Genomic DNA, 18,094 nt, shown 5'->3' with positions numbered 1-18,094 from the left:
TGCTGGAGAACTGGAGTTAAGGGGCTAATCTTAGAGAGGAGGAAAGGAAGGGGTCTCTTATAGCTGCCAAATAACACCTGCCAGCTGGACTTTACATGGTCTTCTCTTGATGGAGCTAGACCTGGGTAAGGCACATTTATGTGAATGCTTATGCTATAAGGGGTGTCACATATAAGGAACCTTTTTGATGTCTTTTCTCTATCTCTGGCTGGACTCCTAGTAAGTGAGAAGGTTTAGGTATGTATATAGAATTAGGACTTGCAGTGCTATATCATCTGAGTGGCATTACTGGGAACCATTCCATTGAAAGTTCTCACCAGGATTTGTTAAAATGATGCTACTTTCCGGCATTATTGAAGTGGAGTTGCTTATCATTTACTTTTCTATGGGTGTGTGTCCGTGCATGTGCTAAAGCAAAGGAACGTGAATGAAATCCAAATTTTATTTGAAGCTTGATCTCTGTTTCTGACTTTCTGCAGACTTCTAATGCATGTGCATGTATTCCCATGAATTTAAAAACAAAGTAAATACAGTTTTGGTGTGGAGTTCTGGTACAATGCCCCCCACACCCCCAAAAAGGGCAGACTTCCTCTTTGAAATTATTTTTCCATGTTGCAGTCATTTTTTGTTTCCTATTTTTACAAAGGTTGTGGATATTACCAGCAGACTGATAATTTTCAAAACCTTGCTGAGACTATGAATGTTGGTGCTGATTCTGCAGGCTCCCAGAACATTTTAGTTGCATGAAGAAATCTCCATGGCAACTTTTTCTAGGAGGATGTGCTGTTAGATAGTGAAGTTTTATGGTTGAAGGAGCAGATGTTGGAAAGCATTCAGTTTCAGCGAGGAAGGCTGACTGCAGCTGACAGTGTGGCCAGGAGTACTGTGGCTAAGGTTTTGCACCCTTGTGGTGAGGAGTAAGAGGAGCAGCTCACCTCCTGTCTGTCACCAGTGTTTTTGGCAGTGCAGACAACTCCCAGCACTGATTGCTGAAGAGACTCAGTCAGTCCCTCAGGCAGGCAGGGACTGTTTCTGTACTATCTGGACATTTGTAATTCAGGAAGGAAAACCAAGCAGAAAACCCAACTGCAGGGTTTTGCATCATTAAGTTTCTGCCTAAGCTGTGGAGCCGCTTTAAGTGAAGCCTGAATCTTTGTCAGCGATGGCAAGCGGTGGAAAATACCTTGAGGCAAACTTGTTTGAGGGGAACCAAGAGTTCATTGTGGAAGCCAGGGCACTCGGTGTTTGTTTGGAAGGTGTGATATTCCTGAAGTCCAGTAGGTTTTCTCAGTGCTTTTCCTTCCCAGGAAGTGGTTGTGGAGAGCCTTTTGGGAATGGTGCCATGCTGTGTGCAGAGCTGCCCAGCACAGAGTTGCCGCAAGCTTGCCAGGGGCTGTGGTGCTGCAGGAGTAAGCCCTGTGCAGCTGCAGGAGTGTGGGCTGCACTGCCCTGCTCGTGGGGCCCTTTGCACTGTGCTGGGTGCAAAGCTTTTGTGACATTTGCTTGGGTTTTGAACTGTGAGCTTTGAGGAAGGGATGGTAATGTGTGCTGACAGAAAATGAGGAAGGTTACCTTGGCAGCCCTGATTTGTCTTTCCTCTTCTTTGCCTCAGCTTTGTTCTGGAGGGAAAAGAGTTGAAAGTGTGGGAAATCTTCCAGTCTCACACTGTTACCTTATTTTCATGATTGTGGCTTCACTATGTGATGTGGCATCACATCATGTGATGCTTCTAGCCTTTTGACACAAGAGTTAATTTTATGGCATCTTTTGAGGCCATAAAATTCATAGTTTTCCTGCTGCAAACAAGCCAAGCCAGTGCAGCTGCAGAACTTTCAGTTCATATATTTTTCTTTGGCAAACTATTATATACTTCTACTTCTACTAGATTAGAGAACATTAATGTTGTTGACTTCTGTGCTCTCATTTCCTTTTTACAGTAGTTCATTTCTGTTTCCTAAGGGCTGATAATGCATTTCTGGAACTAATTCAAATTCTTGTATATAATTAAATGGATTGTGTTGCTTGCTCTGTAAACTGGCCCTTGATTCATTAGTTATCTTGAGGTAGCAGGCAAAATCTGTGTAAGTTTGCAGAGTTGTCTTTCTCAAGAGAGGGAGAGGGAGAAATGTGGCATTTGTTAAGGTTTTCAGAGTTTAAAGACAGCAGCTTTCACTTCCTGTCTTTGGTATGAGGGCTACTTCAGACAGAAGTTGCCCTACTGGTAATAGGGAATTTGGTTGAGCTGTTGGATTGTTTTGATTTTTTTACTTACCTGCAGTGTGGTCAGACCCTGGAACAAGTTGCCCATGGAGGCTGCCCATGCTTTGCAGGTGTTCAGGACTTGACTGGAGAAGTTTCTATGTAAGCCTGTTGGAGCCTTGCTGTGAGCAGGACCCTATGCTAGATAAAGACTCATACGCAAAGGTTCTTTCCAACCTAAATTGTTCTGTGACTTAGTCATTTTAAGTTTTGATAATCCTCAGGAACAGAGAATCCCCCCCTCTTTCCAGGCTTGACCAACCACAGGGGTGAAAAATTCTCATGTGTCTAGTTGGAATTTCATATCTTCCAAATCATGTCCATTATTGTTTACTTCCAAACTGTCTCTGTTTCTAATATAACCACTCTGTTGAGGACAGGAATACGATTTGTCTCTCCCTTTTTAATTCTGAGTCTTTATAAACACATTCCCATCATCTTTTCCATGTATGTCACATGCTCTAAGCCTCTTGCTATCTTAGCAGCACTTCTTTGTAGACACTAACACAAAGTGAGGAAAAATACTGAATTTCTAAGAAAAAAAATGCACAAAAAATTAATAAACTCAATTTGGAGCACTAAATGATTATGTTTGATTCTGTTGTGCTAAGTAAAACTTTCTTCTTAGACAAAGTTTTTTAAAATAAATTGAAGTTCATGGGCACTTTCTGTGATATGCAAACTTTGTGGTTGACTGTATGTGCAAATATGAGATGGAAAATGAAGGCTTCTATGGTCTCAGAGAAAAAAAAAAAGAGGAGGTTGGCCCCAAGGAATTTATTTCCTTCACCATAATGTAACTAGAGAGATTATATAACTTACTCTAGATAGTAAATAGTTCAAGCAGAATTGCTATATGACAAGGCAGAATCATTTGTATGTGATTCATTGTGAAAAAGAAGGGAGGGTAGAGTAGTAACGTGCTGTTGTGGAAATTGTTCTCCTCCAGCCCTTTGTGCTCTTCACTATGTTTCTTCCTACATTTTTCTTTACTTAAGAAGGATGATCAGCTTTCTCCCTCCACCCCCCACTTTTTTTATTTGCCTCCCCATACCATTGTGCAATAATGAGCAGATGGGTTGTAGAGAATGAGCTCATGGTCACCCTTTCAATTGGTTTTGCCTTTTGCTTAGTACCCAGTTTAATCTGAAAGTTGGTTTTTTTCAGAAACAGAAAAAAAAAAAAATTATAAGAACAGTTGCTTGCACATTCAGTTTATAAAGGCTGTTCACTAAAAATAAGTCATCAGCTTATAGAGGAATCTTTATGGATAAACTTTTCATGTTAAGACACTGAAAGTAATGGTACAGCTAGTCCTAGAAATCATATCCAGGCACATGAATTAGAGGAAAGTCATCAGGAGTAATCAGCATGGTTGATCACCAAGGGAGAGTTGTGCTTGACTGACCTGTAGACTTCTACTATTAAATGACTGCCCAAGTAGACCGGGCAAGAAGGGAGTAATACAGTGTCTATCCAGGCTTCAGTAAGGCCTTTAATGTCATCTCTTACAAGAGTCTCACAGCCCCCAAGTTGGTGCTGTAGTGGCTGGATGGGCAGACACTGAAGTGGATTGAAAACAGGCTGAATGGTTAGGCCCCGAAGGTATTGATGAACAGTGTGAAGTCTAGTTGGAGGTTGGAAAACAGTGGTATGCCCCAGGGATCCATACTGAGTCGAGTCCTGTTCAGCATCTTCATTAATCATCTTCATGATAGCGTGTGGTACACTTTCAGTGAGTTTGTGATGACACAGAGGTGGGAGGAGTGGCTCCAGATGGGATGGTTGCCATCCAGAGGGACCTCACAGGCTGGAGATCTGGGCTGGCAGGAACTTCAGCAAGCTCAGCAAGCAATGCAAAGTCCTGCAACTGGTGAGGAAGAGCCCCATTCACCAGTATGTGCAGGGGGCCATGCAGATGAAAGGGAAATCGGTTGAAATGGACCTGGGAATGTTCATGGACACCAAGCTGAACATGAACCGGTGAGCTGGTATCTCAGCTGCACTAGAAGTATTGCCAAGCAAACAGGGTGTTCCTTCCCCTCTGCTCAGCACTGGTGAAATCTCATCTGAAGTCCTGCATTCAGTTCTAGGCTCCCTGGAGAAGACTGATAATCTACTGAAGAGAGTCCAGAAAAGGACCATAAAGATGATGGAGGGACTGGAGCATATCTCCTATAATGAAAGGCTGAGGGAGCTGGGACTGTGTAACCTGGAGAAGAGAAGGCTCAAGGGTGAATCCCATATCAATGCATATAAATACCTGAAGGGAGGGTGCAAAGATGATGGTGCGAGGCTTTTTTTCAGTAGTGCTCAGTCACAGGACTTTTCTATGATTCTGTGATATATAGTACCACTAGCTGCTTCTGGTTGAGGAGCCCAGGTTGGGTGTGAAGTTGTTGTGTATTCTACTCTGTATTTACAAAGACTTTTTTGAATGAAAGCATCTTAGCACAACCTTAAAAATGTTCACCTCACCTTAAAAAGAAATGAGTATTTTCTTTTTAATGTATGCATGTTCATCATAACAATGATGGAAAAGAAGGGACAGGAGAAATGCGGTGTTCTGCATAGCCTTGTAGTGGCATCTCATCTCTGATCTTTTATATAGATACATCAGTTCAGGGAGTGAGAGCATAATGTGCAAGGAATTAACATTGCTTGGATTTTGTATTGTTGGAAACAAGGTGAGCCTCTCATTTTATAAGAATTTTGCCAACAGCAAATCAACAGTATTTCAATTGTAATAATCTGCCATATGTAGGAAGGGGCACATCAGTGACTTGATGTACAACTTAGGAAAAGGCTGTATTTCTTACTCAGTAAAAAGCAATTCAGAGAAAGAATGTTTGCTACTGCCTTTAATGTTCATTTCACATATTATGACTCCTGTGATGCAGGAAGCATTCTGATCCATCTTGGGCTGAAAGATCACATTATGTGGGATCACTGTTGCTCTTGCTCTGGATTTGTGCTGTTCCTTGTGCTGCAGTTTTAGGTTTTGCTTAATTGCTTTTTGGGACAAAAATATTATATTTTTTAACCTGCCAAGCTGTTGCCCATCCTCAGTTTTCTTTGTTGGTTTGAAATGTGTCTACATATTAATAAGAAAAGGAAGGGCTTGTGTGGCATGCTGTTGTCTTGTTGTAAAGATACACATTATGAGGCATGTGTGTCAAGGTCTTATCAGAATGCAGGTGTCTTGATATAAACACCACTTTTCTCAAGTTTACCACTGGGAATAGTTTTCTGGGAACATCCTTCATTATTGACATCAGCCATTCTATTAATCCTCGTTTTACTGTTTCTTCTTGCATATTAATATGTGTGCATTTCCATCCAGTCACACAAGTTTTAGTATGTATGTTACTAAATATGTTGCTGTACAAAAATTCTCATATGTTTTTATTGTAGTTTGTGTATTGAGGAAAACTTCATACATTTCATGCTGCACCTTTGAAACAGAGGAGCAGAAGCTGTAGTCTTTCTTTTTCAGATAGTGATTAAGTTTACCATTACAAATTCTCAGAATAGCAGTCTGTCCTGAGAATGAATTAGGTAAAGGAAAGGGCAGTCAACTGGAGTTTCTGAGACTTCTCTGTGGATGTGATGGTAGAGAGTGTATGCACGTGTAGACAAAACTGATATTCTGTAAAGTATTGTTTTTTAAATACAAAGAAAGCAAATATGATTTAAGTTTAATTAACTCCATATTGAATATATTGCTCTTGTCTTTCATTTGGAGTTTTCCTTGTTAAAAGGTGCTACCAGGTCAATGTGAACAAGTAAACAGTATATATTAGACCAATACTTCTTCCTAAGCATTGTCTTGATACCTATTTTTTCAGTATAGGAAAATAAACACCTCTGCAAATAGTACACTTAAGACTGCAAGAGAGAAATCCGTGAAGGTCATTTAGCAATGCTGTTTTGAGCAAAGACTGCTCCAGTGGTCATTTTCTTTCAGATAGTGACAGGTGGCACACATTAAAAAATGCCCATATTTTAGCACTCTTTGTTAAAAGACAAAAAGTCTTGTGTGTTTTTTCTTCACATGATTTTAAATAAATAAATAAAATTAAAATATAATTTAATTAATTAATATAAATAAATAAAATTATATATAAATTTAAGGATCAAAGAGGCTGCTCCTAGTCCAGGCACAGAGGTTATCATGCTTCTATATTGTTATGTACAGTAATTTTTTTTCTGTTTCTGTAGTCAAATATTTTTTGTCTCGATGACAACAAAACTGATTTTTGAGCCTGATATGACTCAGTGGAAGAAAAGTCTTTGCTCAGTGCCATTTCATAGACTGCTAATTTTCTAATATTAGAAATTACTTTCAGTCCTTCCAGTTTGTTATTTCTCTCATGAAACCTAGAGTTTAGAATGAAATTGTCTTTTCAAGCAGTGAATTCTAGTTGTATTGGAATACCTTTTCTATATTTGTGGAGCCATGCTTTTATACTTTCATGTTGACATAATGGATTTTGAGCATGGTTCAAAATGTGAAATCAAGATGAAACTTGTTCGTATCGTTGGTGCTTAGAACTTGATTATTAATCAAAAGTATCTTATACTGAAAGTCTCTTCTTATGTCAAAAAAGTTTTGACATAATTTTTGCTATTTCCTTTTCTGTTATATTATTATTGTCATTGTATGTAATGGCAAGAAACAAACATCTTTTGTATCCTATTGCTGGGAAGGAGTAGGTATTTGCCTAGTCTTTGTCATTAGAAAGATTTAAATCTTGGTGGCATGTAAAAATACCTGCATTAAGAATAGCTGATTTCTGATGTGTCTTTTTTGTTTTGTTTCTTTTTTTTCTTCCAATAGAAAACCGTTGCATCTCCAACTGTTTCACGCCTTACAGATACTTCAAAATTCACGGGTTCTCACAAAGAGAGGTTTGATGCCAGTGGGAAAGGAAAAGGCAGAGCTGGCCGAGAAGATCTGGTGGATAACTCAGGATATGTATCTGGTTATAAGCATGCAGGCACATACGATCATAAAGTACAAGGAAACAAGTAAGGCTGAGGGTTTACAACACAGAGGGGAATAGAGTATATATTTGTAAGGATGATGTTATGAATCCCACATGTTTCAGTTATTGTGAATGTTGAGACTATGTTGTCAAGAAGTTGTCTTCAGGAACTGGAACTGATTTAACATCTGCTGAGCTACTTGCAGCACAATGCCACTTCATTACATTCCTCATGCATATATTTGCAAAAATAAATTAATATGTAGGTATAAAAAATACATTATTTTGTTGAGCTTTAGGAAAAAAACCCAAATCAACAAACAACAAAGCCAAAGTCAAGAGCAGTTATACCACACTTTGTCAATTCAAGCAAAATAACTCAAACATTCCTTGGTGTTCAGTTGCCCTGATGATGTCAGAGAACCTCTTGAAAAGAGGATCTTTCATACCAGTCTTTCTGAAGAATATCCCATTACTTATGCAGTTTCATTTGTCTATTATTTTAGGGGTTTTTTTTAATGTCTTATATGGGATCTAGCACTTTTCTTAAATAAACTATGGGGAAGTAAGTGGTAGTAATATACTAGGTTCTAGCCTGTGATTGTCATATACCACTCATTGAAAAACTGAAAAAAAAAGCTATTTCTAAGACAATATAGGCTCTAAAGTATTTTATGTCAGCAGAAAGAGCTGGAAAATACCAGCCCTTACTTTCCTCCTGTCTATACTTTGTGCTTGTTCTTGTGTCTACTGTAGCATGGTTCTGACTGGCTGGATTTGGATGGAGCTATTGTACTAACCTGAGAGGTGAGGAACATGACATTACTAAGAAAGTATAGTTAAGGATTTTCACAGTCTGTTTTCAAGTTTGCACTGCCTCACATTGGAAGAGAAAGGGGCATTAAGCTAATAATACTTTAAAATATTGTTTATGACTTAGCACTGCCAATCAGATTCCTATTAAATGAATGTTGTTTTGCACATATGTTGGCACATAGTCCCTTTAAGCTCTAACATATGTAAGGAAAGCTTATGGCCTCTTGGAGTAAGGACATTTACAATTAATATCTATGTAATCAGGTGCAATTTTCCCACAAAAAAAAGCCCCAAATCATTATAACTGGGCTACATTTTATGGTTGATTCGTTTGAATCCAAGGGATTTGATTCTCTGTTCACTTTTGCTACCAGACTTGGGGGCAATAGTATTGCTGGGAATGGCTTTCCAATGTTACCAGGAGAGCCAGTCCCACAGGGTTAAGGTACAGGCAGCTGAGTGTGACCTAGCTGGGGTCCACAATGCTGAAAGAAATTAATTGGAATAAAAATAACTTTTTTTAATATTGGTTGAAAATGAGAGAAAAGGCCATTCCATTTTTCTGCAAGAGCTCAACAAGTACATTGATGTATTACTCTGTTTCTCTAAAGTTATGAAAGATAGGATGTTCAAAATTCAAAACCAGCTCTTTGCAGTTCTGCCTTGCTTTCTTTCAAAAAGAGCTTGTGCCCTGATTTTCATGTTCAGCTCTTAATAAAGGTTAATAGATGTATTGCTCTCCCTCCACCCGTACCAGCATCCCACTGAGAGTACATAAACGTGGGTGAGCAGTATGTGCTGTCATGTGCCATGCAGGTGAACAGTCTGTATTTGGCCAATGTATGGAAAGAGAGCTCTGGTTTTCAGCCCTTAAACTGTTCATGTTTTATTCTGCTGACATTGTGTGGTAGCCTGTCCTATAATTTTGTCCTCAGTGACCCTTTGAGCCCATACATCAGCCTAAAACCAAAACAATAGCAAACAAAAGGCAAGGACTTCCTTGTGGACTTGGAAATCCTTTTGTTTGTTTATAATTCATTTTGATGTTTGTTTTTAAGCGGGAGAGAAGTTTGCCAAAACACAGCACATGCTCCTGAAGATTTAAATTGCTTTTCCCACAGATGGTTACCTGTGAAAAGTTTAGGTGTATGTAAAGATGCTCAGGATGCAAAGTGTTCAGCTTTGTGAACCCTTTCCAAGAATTACCCAGTGTTCTGGAAGAGTGAAAGGTTATCCACTACTGTATGGCACTGGGGACCTGTCATACTCCAAAGCAGAAAATAGGATACTTGATACCAATAGTGGCTAAGTTATTCTGGCATGGTAGTAAACTATCTAAATGTAAAGAGCCTTCTTTGTCACTGGTGCCTGTGCACCTGAAGATGGCTCCAGGGTAGTCCTGGTTCTTCTAATGAATAAAAAGGCTGAGCCTACAACCCTTGATGAATTCTTCAGCTGAGTTATATGCAAAATCAGTGTCCCTGTTTTTCCTTTTGATTTTAAGACTTGACTAATAACTCATGGTAACTGAAAAGTTCTAGACCCAGCCTCACTAAAGGGTGACGTCCAGCCTACTGCAGAGTCCAAGAGCACAATGTTGACCTGGGTGTTTGTTCCTAGCTATTGTCTGGCACATTGGGTGACACTTTGCTTTTAGGTACACAAAAGACAGGCTTTCTCAGGTGCCCAAATACAGAGTCTGTAATGCCAGAATGTTTCCATACAGGAGAAGTGATTGGTTAGGAAGATTTTAAGATATAATTAGGTTTTAAACTGTTGGTTCAAAGTGAGAGAGAGATAGCACACGAAGGCATGCAAGGGAATTGAGAGTGCAAACGGATCCAAGCTGACACTGTCCAGAAATTGAGCTGTAAGAGGCTGATGGAACAAGCAGAGGTTCTGCCAGAGTTTACTTTGCATTGCTTGTGCAGTATAAAATCCCTGCCATAAACCAAAAGCACTTTATTTGTTCCTGATGCAAAATTTGAAATTCTTTCAATGCCATAGTAAGCTTGGGATCAGAACCTGGGAAGATGGTTCAGATAGCAGTATTTTATTTTGAGGAACACGCTTCTTTTTTCTACTTTGTTTCTACAGTATGATAGTTTTAAACCTCAAAGTGTTACATGAAAAGAAGTCATTCGGATGTAACAGTTACAAAGGAGAGTTGTTACTTGGAAGATAGTACAGGTTTTTCTCTTTTACTATGCTTGGTGTGAAAGATAATAGCTATGAATAAAAGCATCTTATGCAGCTGTGTATTAGGGGTTCACCACCTACTTAAGGTCTTACTATTCCACTAATATTGATAGGAAATTAAAAGCCTAAATACTTGCTTGATTATTAGCTTTTAAGTTCCAGGCCTGCTTGGGAATGAGGAAAGTACATTTTCTTATTCATCTGCTATTCCCTCAATTCGCAGGACAGTAAGTACAGCTTATACCTCAATAATGACAGGAAAGGATAGCTGAGGAGGTGCTCCATTTTCAGTCCTTACAGTGTTGTTGAGCATATTCTCTTCTGATGCACCATGCTGCAGACTGTAACTAAACATCGTGTCTGAAATAAGGACATGGGAACCTAATAAGATTTACTGTCCTCTCTCTTTTGGGGGCATCTCAATTGATTCCATCTAAATTTCCAGCTTGATTTTCAGCATCTTCCACTATGTAGCACTGTCTTATGTGACATCTTCTATAAAACCCTATTGTTCCTAGTTATATTTGTTTTCATTACTACAGTAGATGCTACCAAAAGAAATATGATCAGAAAGTCAGATAGCTCTTAGAAATAACTGCCTTAAAGAATAGACTCAAATTTCATTTAAATACTGTGGCAGTACACAATCCTTACCTGTGTGTCTACTGAAGCTTAACCTGACCATCAAAACCTGAGAAGACTGAGGGCAAGAAACTAAAATCCTTACTGAGGCAAATGAATAGTCATTACAAATAAGTTTCTAAAAATAATGTTGTTTTTAAGTAAAATATGCAGCAGTCAAAAGGGATTTTCTTATTAGGGCTTGCTTACTAATTCTGTTTAGTCACTCCATGAGCTTTAGTTCAGAGTTTCGCTGGGAGTTTTGCAACTATGGAAGTATCAAAACCAAAAATGATTGTCCTGCTCTTTGTGGTTGTCAAAGCTATCACAATAGCATTACTGAGAAGCAGACATTAAAAAACACACATAATTTCATGGGTCTTATATGAACAGTTGTAATTAATTGTAGTCAAATATTTGGAATCCCAAGGGAAATGTTGAATATTAGACTATAGACAAAATTTAGTCCCTATTTTTTAAAACTATAATACTTCTTACCTCCTTTTTATTTAGGGAAGGGAAAGGGATATTTGAAAACTACATACATGTCACAGCTTGTGTTTTTCATCAGCATAGAGATAGTCTTTCAAAGATATTTTGAATTGAAGTATGTATTTTACTGACCTTTCCTAAACTAAAAATTCTGACAATTAAATTTAAAAGTCTGACAATTTTTTAGCATTTTACAAAGCTTTGTTCACAAAGTACCATTTCAGTCATCCTTTTTTTGCCCTCTATTGGCTCAATTAATATTTTTATAGTAGCTAGAATTAGGCAGAACAAAAAGGCAAATGACTACTATGGGTTTGACTTACAAGTGATAGACATCCCAGCCATCTGTAACCATCTGTAGAGAAAATCCTCATGTATATTCCTCCAAAACCAAAACTTTAAAGTTGTAATTGATAGGTTTTTTCCTTAAGACTTTTCATAGTTATGAAATAAATTTTAATTCTTTGTGCCTGCATGTATGATAGTCAAAACATAACCCTGCCTTCAGGAATGCATGTATTCTGGGGGCATGTGCCTGTCATCTGTGACTAAGAATTCTCTGTTTGCACTGGCCAAGAGCAAACCTTTTACCTTCATGATAGAGCAAATGTTATGTTGCACTGGTACGTGCCCTCTTAACTGACTGTCAGCCTTGCGTGTGTGCCAAAATAACTACACTTTTGTGTATGTTGTTTGTAGTGTGAATATTATGTTCTTGGCTTGTCACTTCGTTGGTATTAAGTAATGTAATGCACAAGACTTGTGTAGGTTTGTGTGTGTACACATGCTCTTTGGATACAGCTTAAGTAATTAAACTGTGTAAATGTTGATGAAAAACTAAAATCTTATTAGGTCCAAGCTCTAGTCCTGCAGTCAATGCTGTTCAGCTTGACTGGTTGGGGGTGTTGTTATTCTCCCTTCATACCATAAAGGTGAAGATCTAAGGAGGCTCTTATGGTTTTACCTGTCCACCCTGTTCTGAGAGAAATCACTCTTCAGCAATTCTAACATAGACTTAGTGTGACAAGTGGAGTTTCTCCATGGTGAGGAAGTAGGAGAGAGAGAAAGAGTGAAATCAAGCTTTCCTCAGAGTGCTTTTAAGAAACCATTTAAAACTATGCTCTGCATTTGCCCTAGCTTTGTGAAGCAAGGTGACACTGTGTAAACACAGAGTTGTTCATCATCTGTCAGTAAGTATAAAGCTGTGGTACAGTGAGATGGGAACAGGAAACAGGAGTGTCATACATTGCCTATGGACTCAAGTCTTGCTTAAACCTTTATACAATTAAATACCAGAAGCATAATGGCAGCTCTTAAACTTGGGTGAAATTCCTAAAGTCTGGAGTACCTCCAATTAATGCATGTGTACCTCCTGTATTTGAAGGGTTTGCCCATAAAATATCATTTAACAATCAGCTCCTCATTTTGTGCAACCCCAAAGTGCCCATTTGGCTTACTTAATATTACAGTCAGGATTGTTCTTTTAAAGTCTTCAGAATCCTAGAAGTTCTAAGAAACCTGTAGTTGCTTTCATGCTGGCACATTAAACTCAAAACCAATGCTTTGGATGATGTCCCAGCTAAGAATAATGCTTCTAGAAGTAAAAGAATATTGCAGATAGAACCTCCATGTCTTAATTGTCCAAGTAATTTATTCTTGCAGGGAAAAATATCTGTTAATATATTTGGAGGTTTTTTTCATGTTTTTCAGTAAATTAGACTTGGTATATTGCTTTAAAAACCCTATGGAGAAGGTGGATTTCAGAACAAGTTTAAGATACAACTCTTGACTTTGTTGTCAGAAAACACCTGAATTGGCTTATTTCATTCAAACTACTTGATCATCCACTCAAGGTAGACTTTGGCAAGAATAAGCCTGATCATAAACAAAAGGGGGGGAAATCCAGCCTCTTGGCTGAGCATTCTTGACACATTTGCAGTTCTGGTAGTCTGAAACAATTTTTTTAAAAAGAAGTTATCTTTTCTGTTCATGCACATGCGCACTGTCACTATCTGGGAACATGGATATACATGAGGGCAAAACTACAGAAGAACTACAGAAGAGACTTCTTCTTTCTCTTTAAATCTTGCATTTAGAAATGGGCATTGAAATGCCCAACTGACTAACCTGATTTGGAAAAATGATAAGCTACTATCATATTCCATTGCAGCTAAATAGCCAATGAATTAATTTTCAAATACAGATATACAGCATCTCTTTTTTGTGAGTTACTGTAAAGCTTATGGCACTGTACAAAGTGAGTTTTGATGTAAACATTTGCAAAGACCTCAAAGATAATGCTCATAATTTGTCCTTACCTCCAGTTATCTTTATGCAAGGTTTTTCTAAAACTTTGCACATTTTTCAGGAAAAATCAGAAATATGAGTAAAGCTATACTCAACTAAATTAAAAATGTGGCCCTAAAGATACACTCAGTTCATCCATTTTGATCTTTGCATTTTGATCAGGAGCTACATTATAGATGAACAACAAAATAAGAAAAAATTATGGCAGTCTGAATCCCCACAGTGGTAAATTATTTCAAGTTCCAGTTTACATCAGATGAGTTTCTGTATGCTTCCATTTGCTCAAATGCTATTTTTAAACAAAGTAATTAAATAATGTGAAATAATGCAGCCTGGACTCTGTTAAATAGGGTTATATTAATGCAACTGAAATGTTGTGTATGTCTGTAATATTCAAGCTAAATATGTGCTAGATCTTTACAAAGGCTTTGTGTAAAGTCAGTTAACCTACAGACTGATGTCCTGTATAAAATCATGTTGGCAAGCTACTTTTGTTAGCACTGTAGTATATGAAAAGGTAAGATCATAGGCAAAACCAAGTTATAGGGTGCAAAAAAGTGTGTTTATTTTCAATCTTTGTGCTGGGTTCAGAATATATCAGCTTTGGCAAATTCTTGCAGCAGGGAAATTTTTTTGTACAATGCTTATAATACAAAGTAATTTGTCTTTACATTCTGTAAAGCAGAGAAATGGTCAATGTTAGATAAGTGTATTGAGGTTTATTCTTAGCCAGGTGTGATGTTTCAGAGATTTAAATATTAGAGGAGAAATATATATTTATACAGAAGTATAATTTTTGAATGAGAGTGATTTTGTTCAGTCATAAACCATTTATTTATCCACATTATGCTTTATTCCTTTGCTAGCATGTTTATCAGTCCATGCTGTTCCAATATCCATTTCTAATTTGATTTAGATGTTTTGATTCATCATTTGCACAAATCTGAACATGCATGCTGTCAGGACCTGATCATAAAGGGTGAAGGCAAAACTGTTTTGTCTTTGATTATCTAGAGCACTAATTAAAATTTAATCGTTAAGCAGTTGGGATATGGAGATAGGTCTTGACATAGTCTTCCTTGGAGCACTGTACACTATGATAAAAACCTTCAGTGAAGCTTACTAGTTTTTGTTCTTATTTTCATTTGTCTTTCATCAAGCAGTAAGCTGCTGTGTGCTAATAATTACCTGCAATATTTATAATTGCAGGCATTGCAAACATTAACATGCAGCTGTACTAGCCTACTGTGTTCACTGTGAAATTTTCAACACGGTAAAAAAATTTACATGATCATTTAACCTTACAAGTTTACTTTTTCTCACTAATTTAACACTGACTCTTCTTTTCATTATTGCAAATGAACAACTTGAGCATAGCATTTCTAAATCTTAACTATAGTAGAAAAACTATATGACCTAAGCAAAGATTTTTAACCACTTGATGAAGGGGGCCAGGCACCATCCAGTGCAAAGCACACTGGGCAAAATCTTATCCCCACTGCAGCCAGTTCCAAAATTCTAGCTGGTGTTAGCAAAAATAGAAACACCATTACCAAGGGGTTAATATGCTTAGTAACCATGACAAGAGGTTATGGGGGAGCACAACAGTGATTCTCTTATTTCCATGTCTTTGTTTCTGTTAATTTAAAACTACTACTCTTCAATCTTTAAAATAAGTAAAAGAAACTTGAAGGGGGGATCATATACTACTAGTTTGTACTAGGTTTTTTCAAGAAAAGGAAACAAATTTATATATATATATATATATATATATATGCAATATATTTTTACACTGTTTATTAATGCTAGAAAGTATTAAATGTATCACTATCTGTGTGAATGTTAAAGTAATGACAATGTTACAGATGTTTTAAACCTTTTGAAGTTGTCTTGTTAAATTCTAAACCCACATTAACAATGGAAAAGCTACTTTGTCTGTAACATTATTGTTGATGTTTTAGGGGAAAAGTTCAAGTGCAGCAGTTGTTTTGATTAGCACTGTAAAAGCTTGGCTTGACAAGTTATAGTGAAATCCATATTTTAAACACCATTTCGTTAAAGCATAGCTTCTCATGAAGTATGTTACTGCTGTTGACTGACTGTATAAAATTGTATTTTTAGTTGGTAAAGTGATCAATAAATGTGTTACTACATCAGTTCTGGCATTTTTTGAGTAAATGATATTTGCTGATAAACTTTGTAAGCAACAGTTATTTTACAGTTGAGATGTTAACTTAGTTGCTGCTGAATTTATAAATTACATGAAAATACTCTCTGAACATTCAGCTGTCTGGTTCTGAGCAGAATTGATTTCTTCTTTTCCATTTATTTTCCTAGTTTGAATAATGACTAAAGCTGACCATTAATATTTTGAGGATTCTTGTATGATGCTTGAATAGCCATCATAATGGTAATCCACCAAATGAGATCTGTCATCGATGAAGCCATTTGTTTTTAACTAGCTACCTTACATTGATCCTCAGTGCAAAAGCCTGAGTTACTTCTCTCAGCTTCTTTAAGTGGTATTGAAAATATTTTACTTCTAAGGAAAGAAAGTAATTCGCTACATAGAACATTGTTTCAATGATGTTACATCCAAAATCAAATATGGACCTTCTGTTTGTAAATAACAACATCACTCAGCTTTCCAGTAGCAAATACCATGATTTTATTCAAGAAGCAGAAGGATGAAGTATTTAACTCAAAACATTGTAATAGAATAATTAATAATGTGACAAAACAAAAAGTCAGAGTGATGCTCTAGAAATACAGCAGTGTCAATTGTTAATTGACATAATGAGCAGTCAGTTGCTAATCCATTGGTTAGCAACTGCAAGGAGACATAACTAAATAGCTTACAGCTCCCCTGTTTCTTCACCAGTTGTTCCCAAACTGGAAATGGTATTCCTTGTTCTCACACACTAGACAACCTTCTTTAGAACTGCCTTTTAAGTGAAATCTAATACAGCTGTGTCCTGAGATAGCTTTTCTTCCTGCACAGAGACCATGGACTGTGCCTCCTATACTCCTTTTAACTCTTAGCATGTATGGGTACTGAAGCTGTAAAAAACATAGTGAAGCAGAACCTAAAGGAAAAATCAAATTCTTTACTATTCAAAAAGCCTTTAAGATAGGGGAAGATAGTACTCTTCTGCCCTATGAGAATATAAGACACTAAGATCTGTATTTTCAAATGAGGTTTCCTTCTTTGGATTCCTCTAAGAAGGAAACTAAGATCTGTATTTTCAAAAGAGGATTCCTTCTTCCTTCAAAAAAGGATTTTTTATTATTTTCCTATAGGGCCTCTAGAAATGTCCACTCACCCCTGCAGACCACTTTCACATCATGACTTTAAAATGAAAATAACCCCCCTCTGCCAGGATGTGTTCTCTTTACTCCAGGAATACAATTATTTGGGCTAGTTTTCAGTCTGTGTAGCTACTCTTGCCGTAACTATGCACTCCTGCTCTCGTGTCCATATGTCACATGCAGGCTGATCTTTCCTGGCTCTGTCAAGCTGTTCTACCACAGCCGGACTACACAGACAGAGGTGTGGAGGCAAAGGCTACCTCTGCCAAATCTGAGTCTTCAGGGGACTTAAGCTGGTCTTCTAATTAGCTTTTTTTTTTCATTTCCTTAGCTTTCTATTTAACTCACTGCACCAATTCATTATTAATGTAAAATAACCCAAGCATATTGGTCACATACTTATTGATAAGTATTCATTAGGTCCCAAGGTCACATACTTATTGATAAGTATTCATTAAATCCCCTCTCAGTCATCTCTTCTCCACAACAATAGTGAACATGTATGGAAGGAACCAAAGGCAGGGATGTAGGTGGTCTGGGGAGGAACAAGCACAGGAAAACAGAGGGATAAGGGACTAGTCCCTTGTCCATGCAGTTATTTGGTGATGTCCTGGATCTCCTAAGTGCCAGCTGCCCTGTCTTATTAAATTAAATATCTAACTATTTTCTTGGGTGAGGGGATTCTCTGTTGTGCTTATGGAGGTCTAATTGTTACCAGCTGGAGTCATACCATGGGTCATAATAGCCAGTGTTACCTATTGTGCCGGCAACTGGATTGGAATCTGTAGGTGTCAGGAACCCATATGCCTGTGGTGCTAGCAGCTGGGCCAAGTGAGGGCATGTCTAGCACCATTTGGCTGCCAGCAGATACTGAGCTGAACCTAGACAGCAAGCAGGGGCTTTAGCTCAGTTACCAAAGCATTCTGGCTGGGCCAGATACATGTGTGTCTCTGAGACAGCTGGACGCACATACCAGAGAGACCAGGCAGTTCATAACAACTACTGGGGAGGCTACAAGGCCTGATGGCATGTGTCTCTACACACATAGAATTTGTGGGATAGTTACTCAGCTGGCTGCACATCTAATCCCAGTTATTCAAGGG

The 18,094-nt window shown here is 37.8% G+C and overlaps 1 protein-coding gene across 1 annotated transcript in view; it reads left to right on the top strand.

The window, feature by feature from the left end:
- TPPP (tubulin polymerization promoting protein) overlaps positions 1–15,838 on the top strand; it is a 67,795-nt gene extending 51,957 nt beyond the window's left edge. The window contains exon 4 of the mRNA XM_071450171.1: positions 7,100–15,838. Coding sequence (XP_071306272.1) covers positions 7,100–7,294 — 195 coding nt within the window. The 3' untranslated portion in view covers positions 7,295–15,838. The remainder of the gene's footprint in view (positions 1–7,099) is intronic.
- Positions 15,839–18,094: the final 2,256 nt, after the last annotated feature.

This window comes from Agelaius tricolor, unplaced genomic scaffold, assembly GCF_023055355.1.
Source record: "Agelaius tricolor isolate 1412-34295 unplaced genomic scaffold, bAgeTri1.0.p SCAF_2, whole genome shotgun sequence".
Classification (NCBI taxonomy): Eukaryota; Metazoa; Chordata; class Aves; order Passeriformes; family Icteridae; genus Agelaius; species Agelaius tricolor.
Note: the sequence above shows the minus strand (reverse complement) of the source record. Positions and strands in the feature narration are given on the sequence as shown.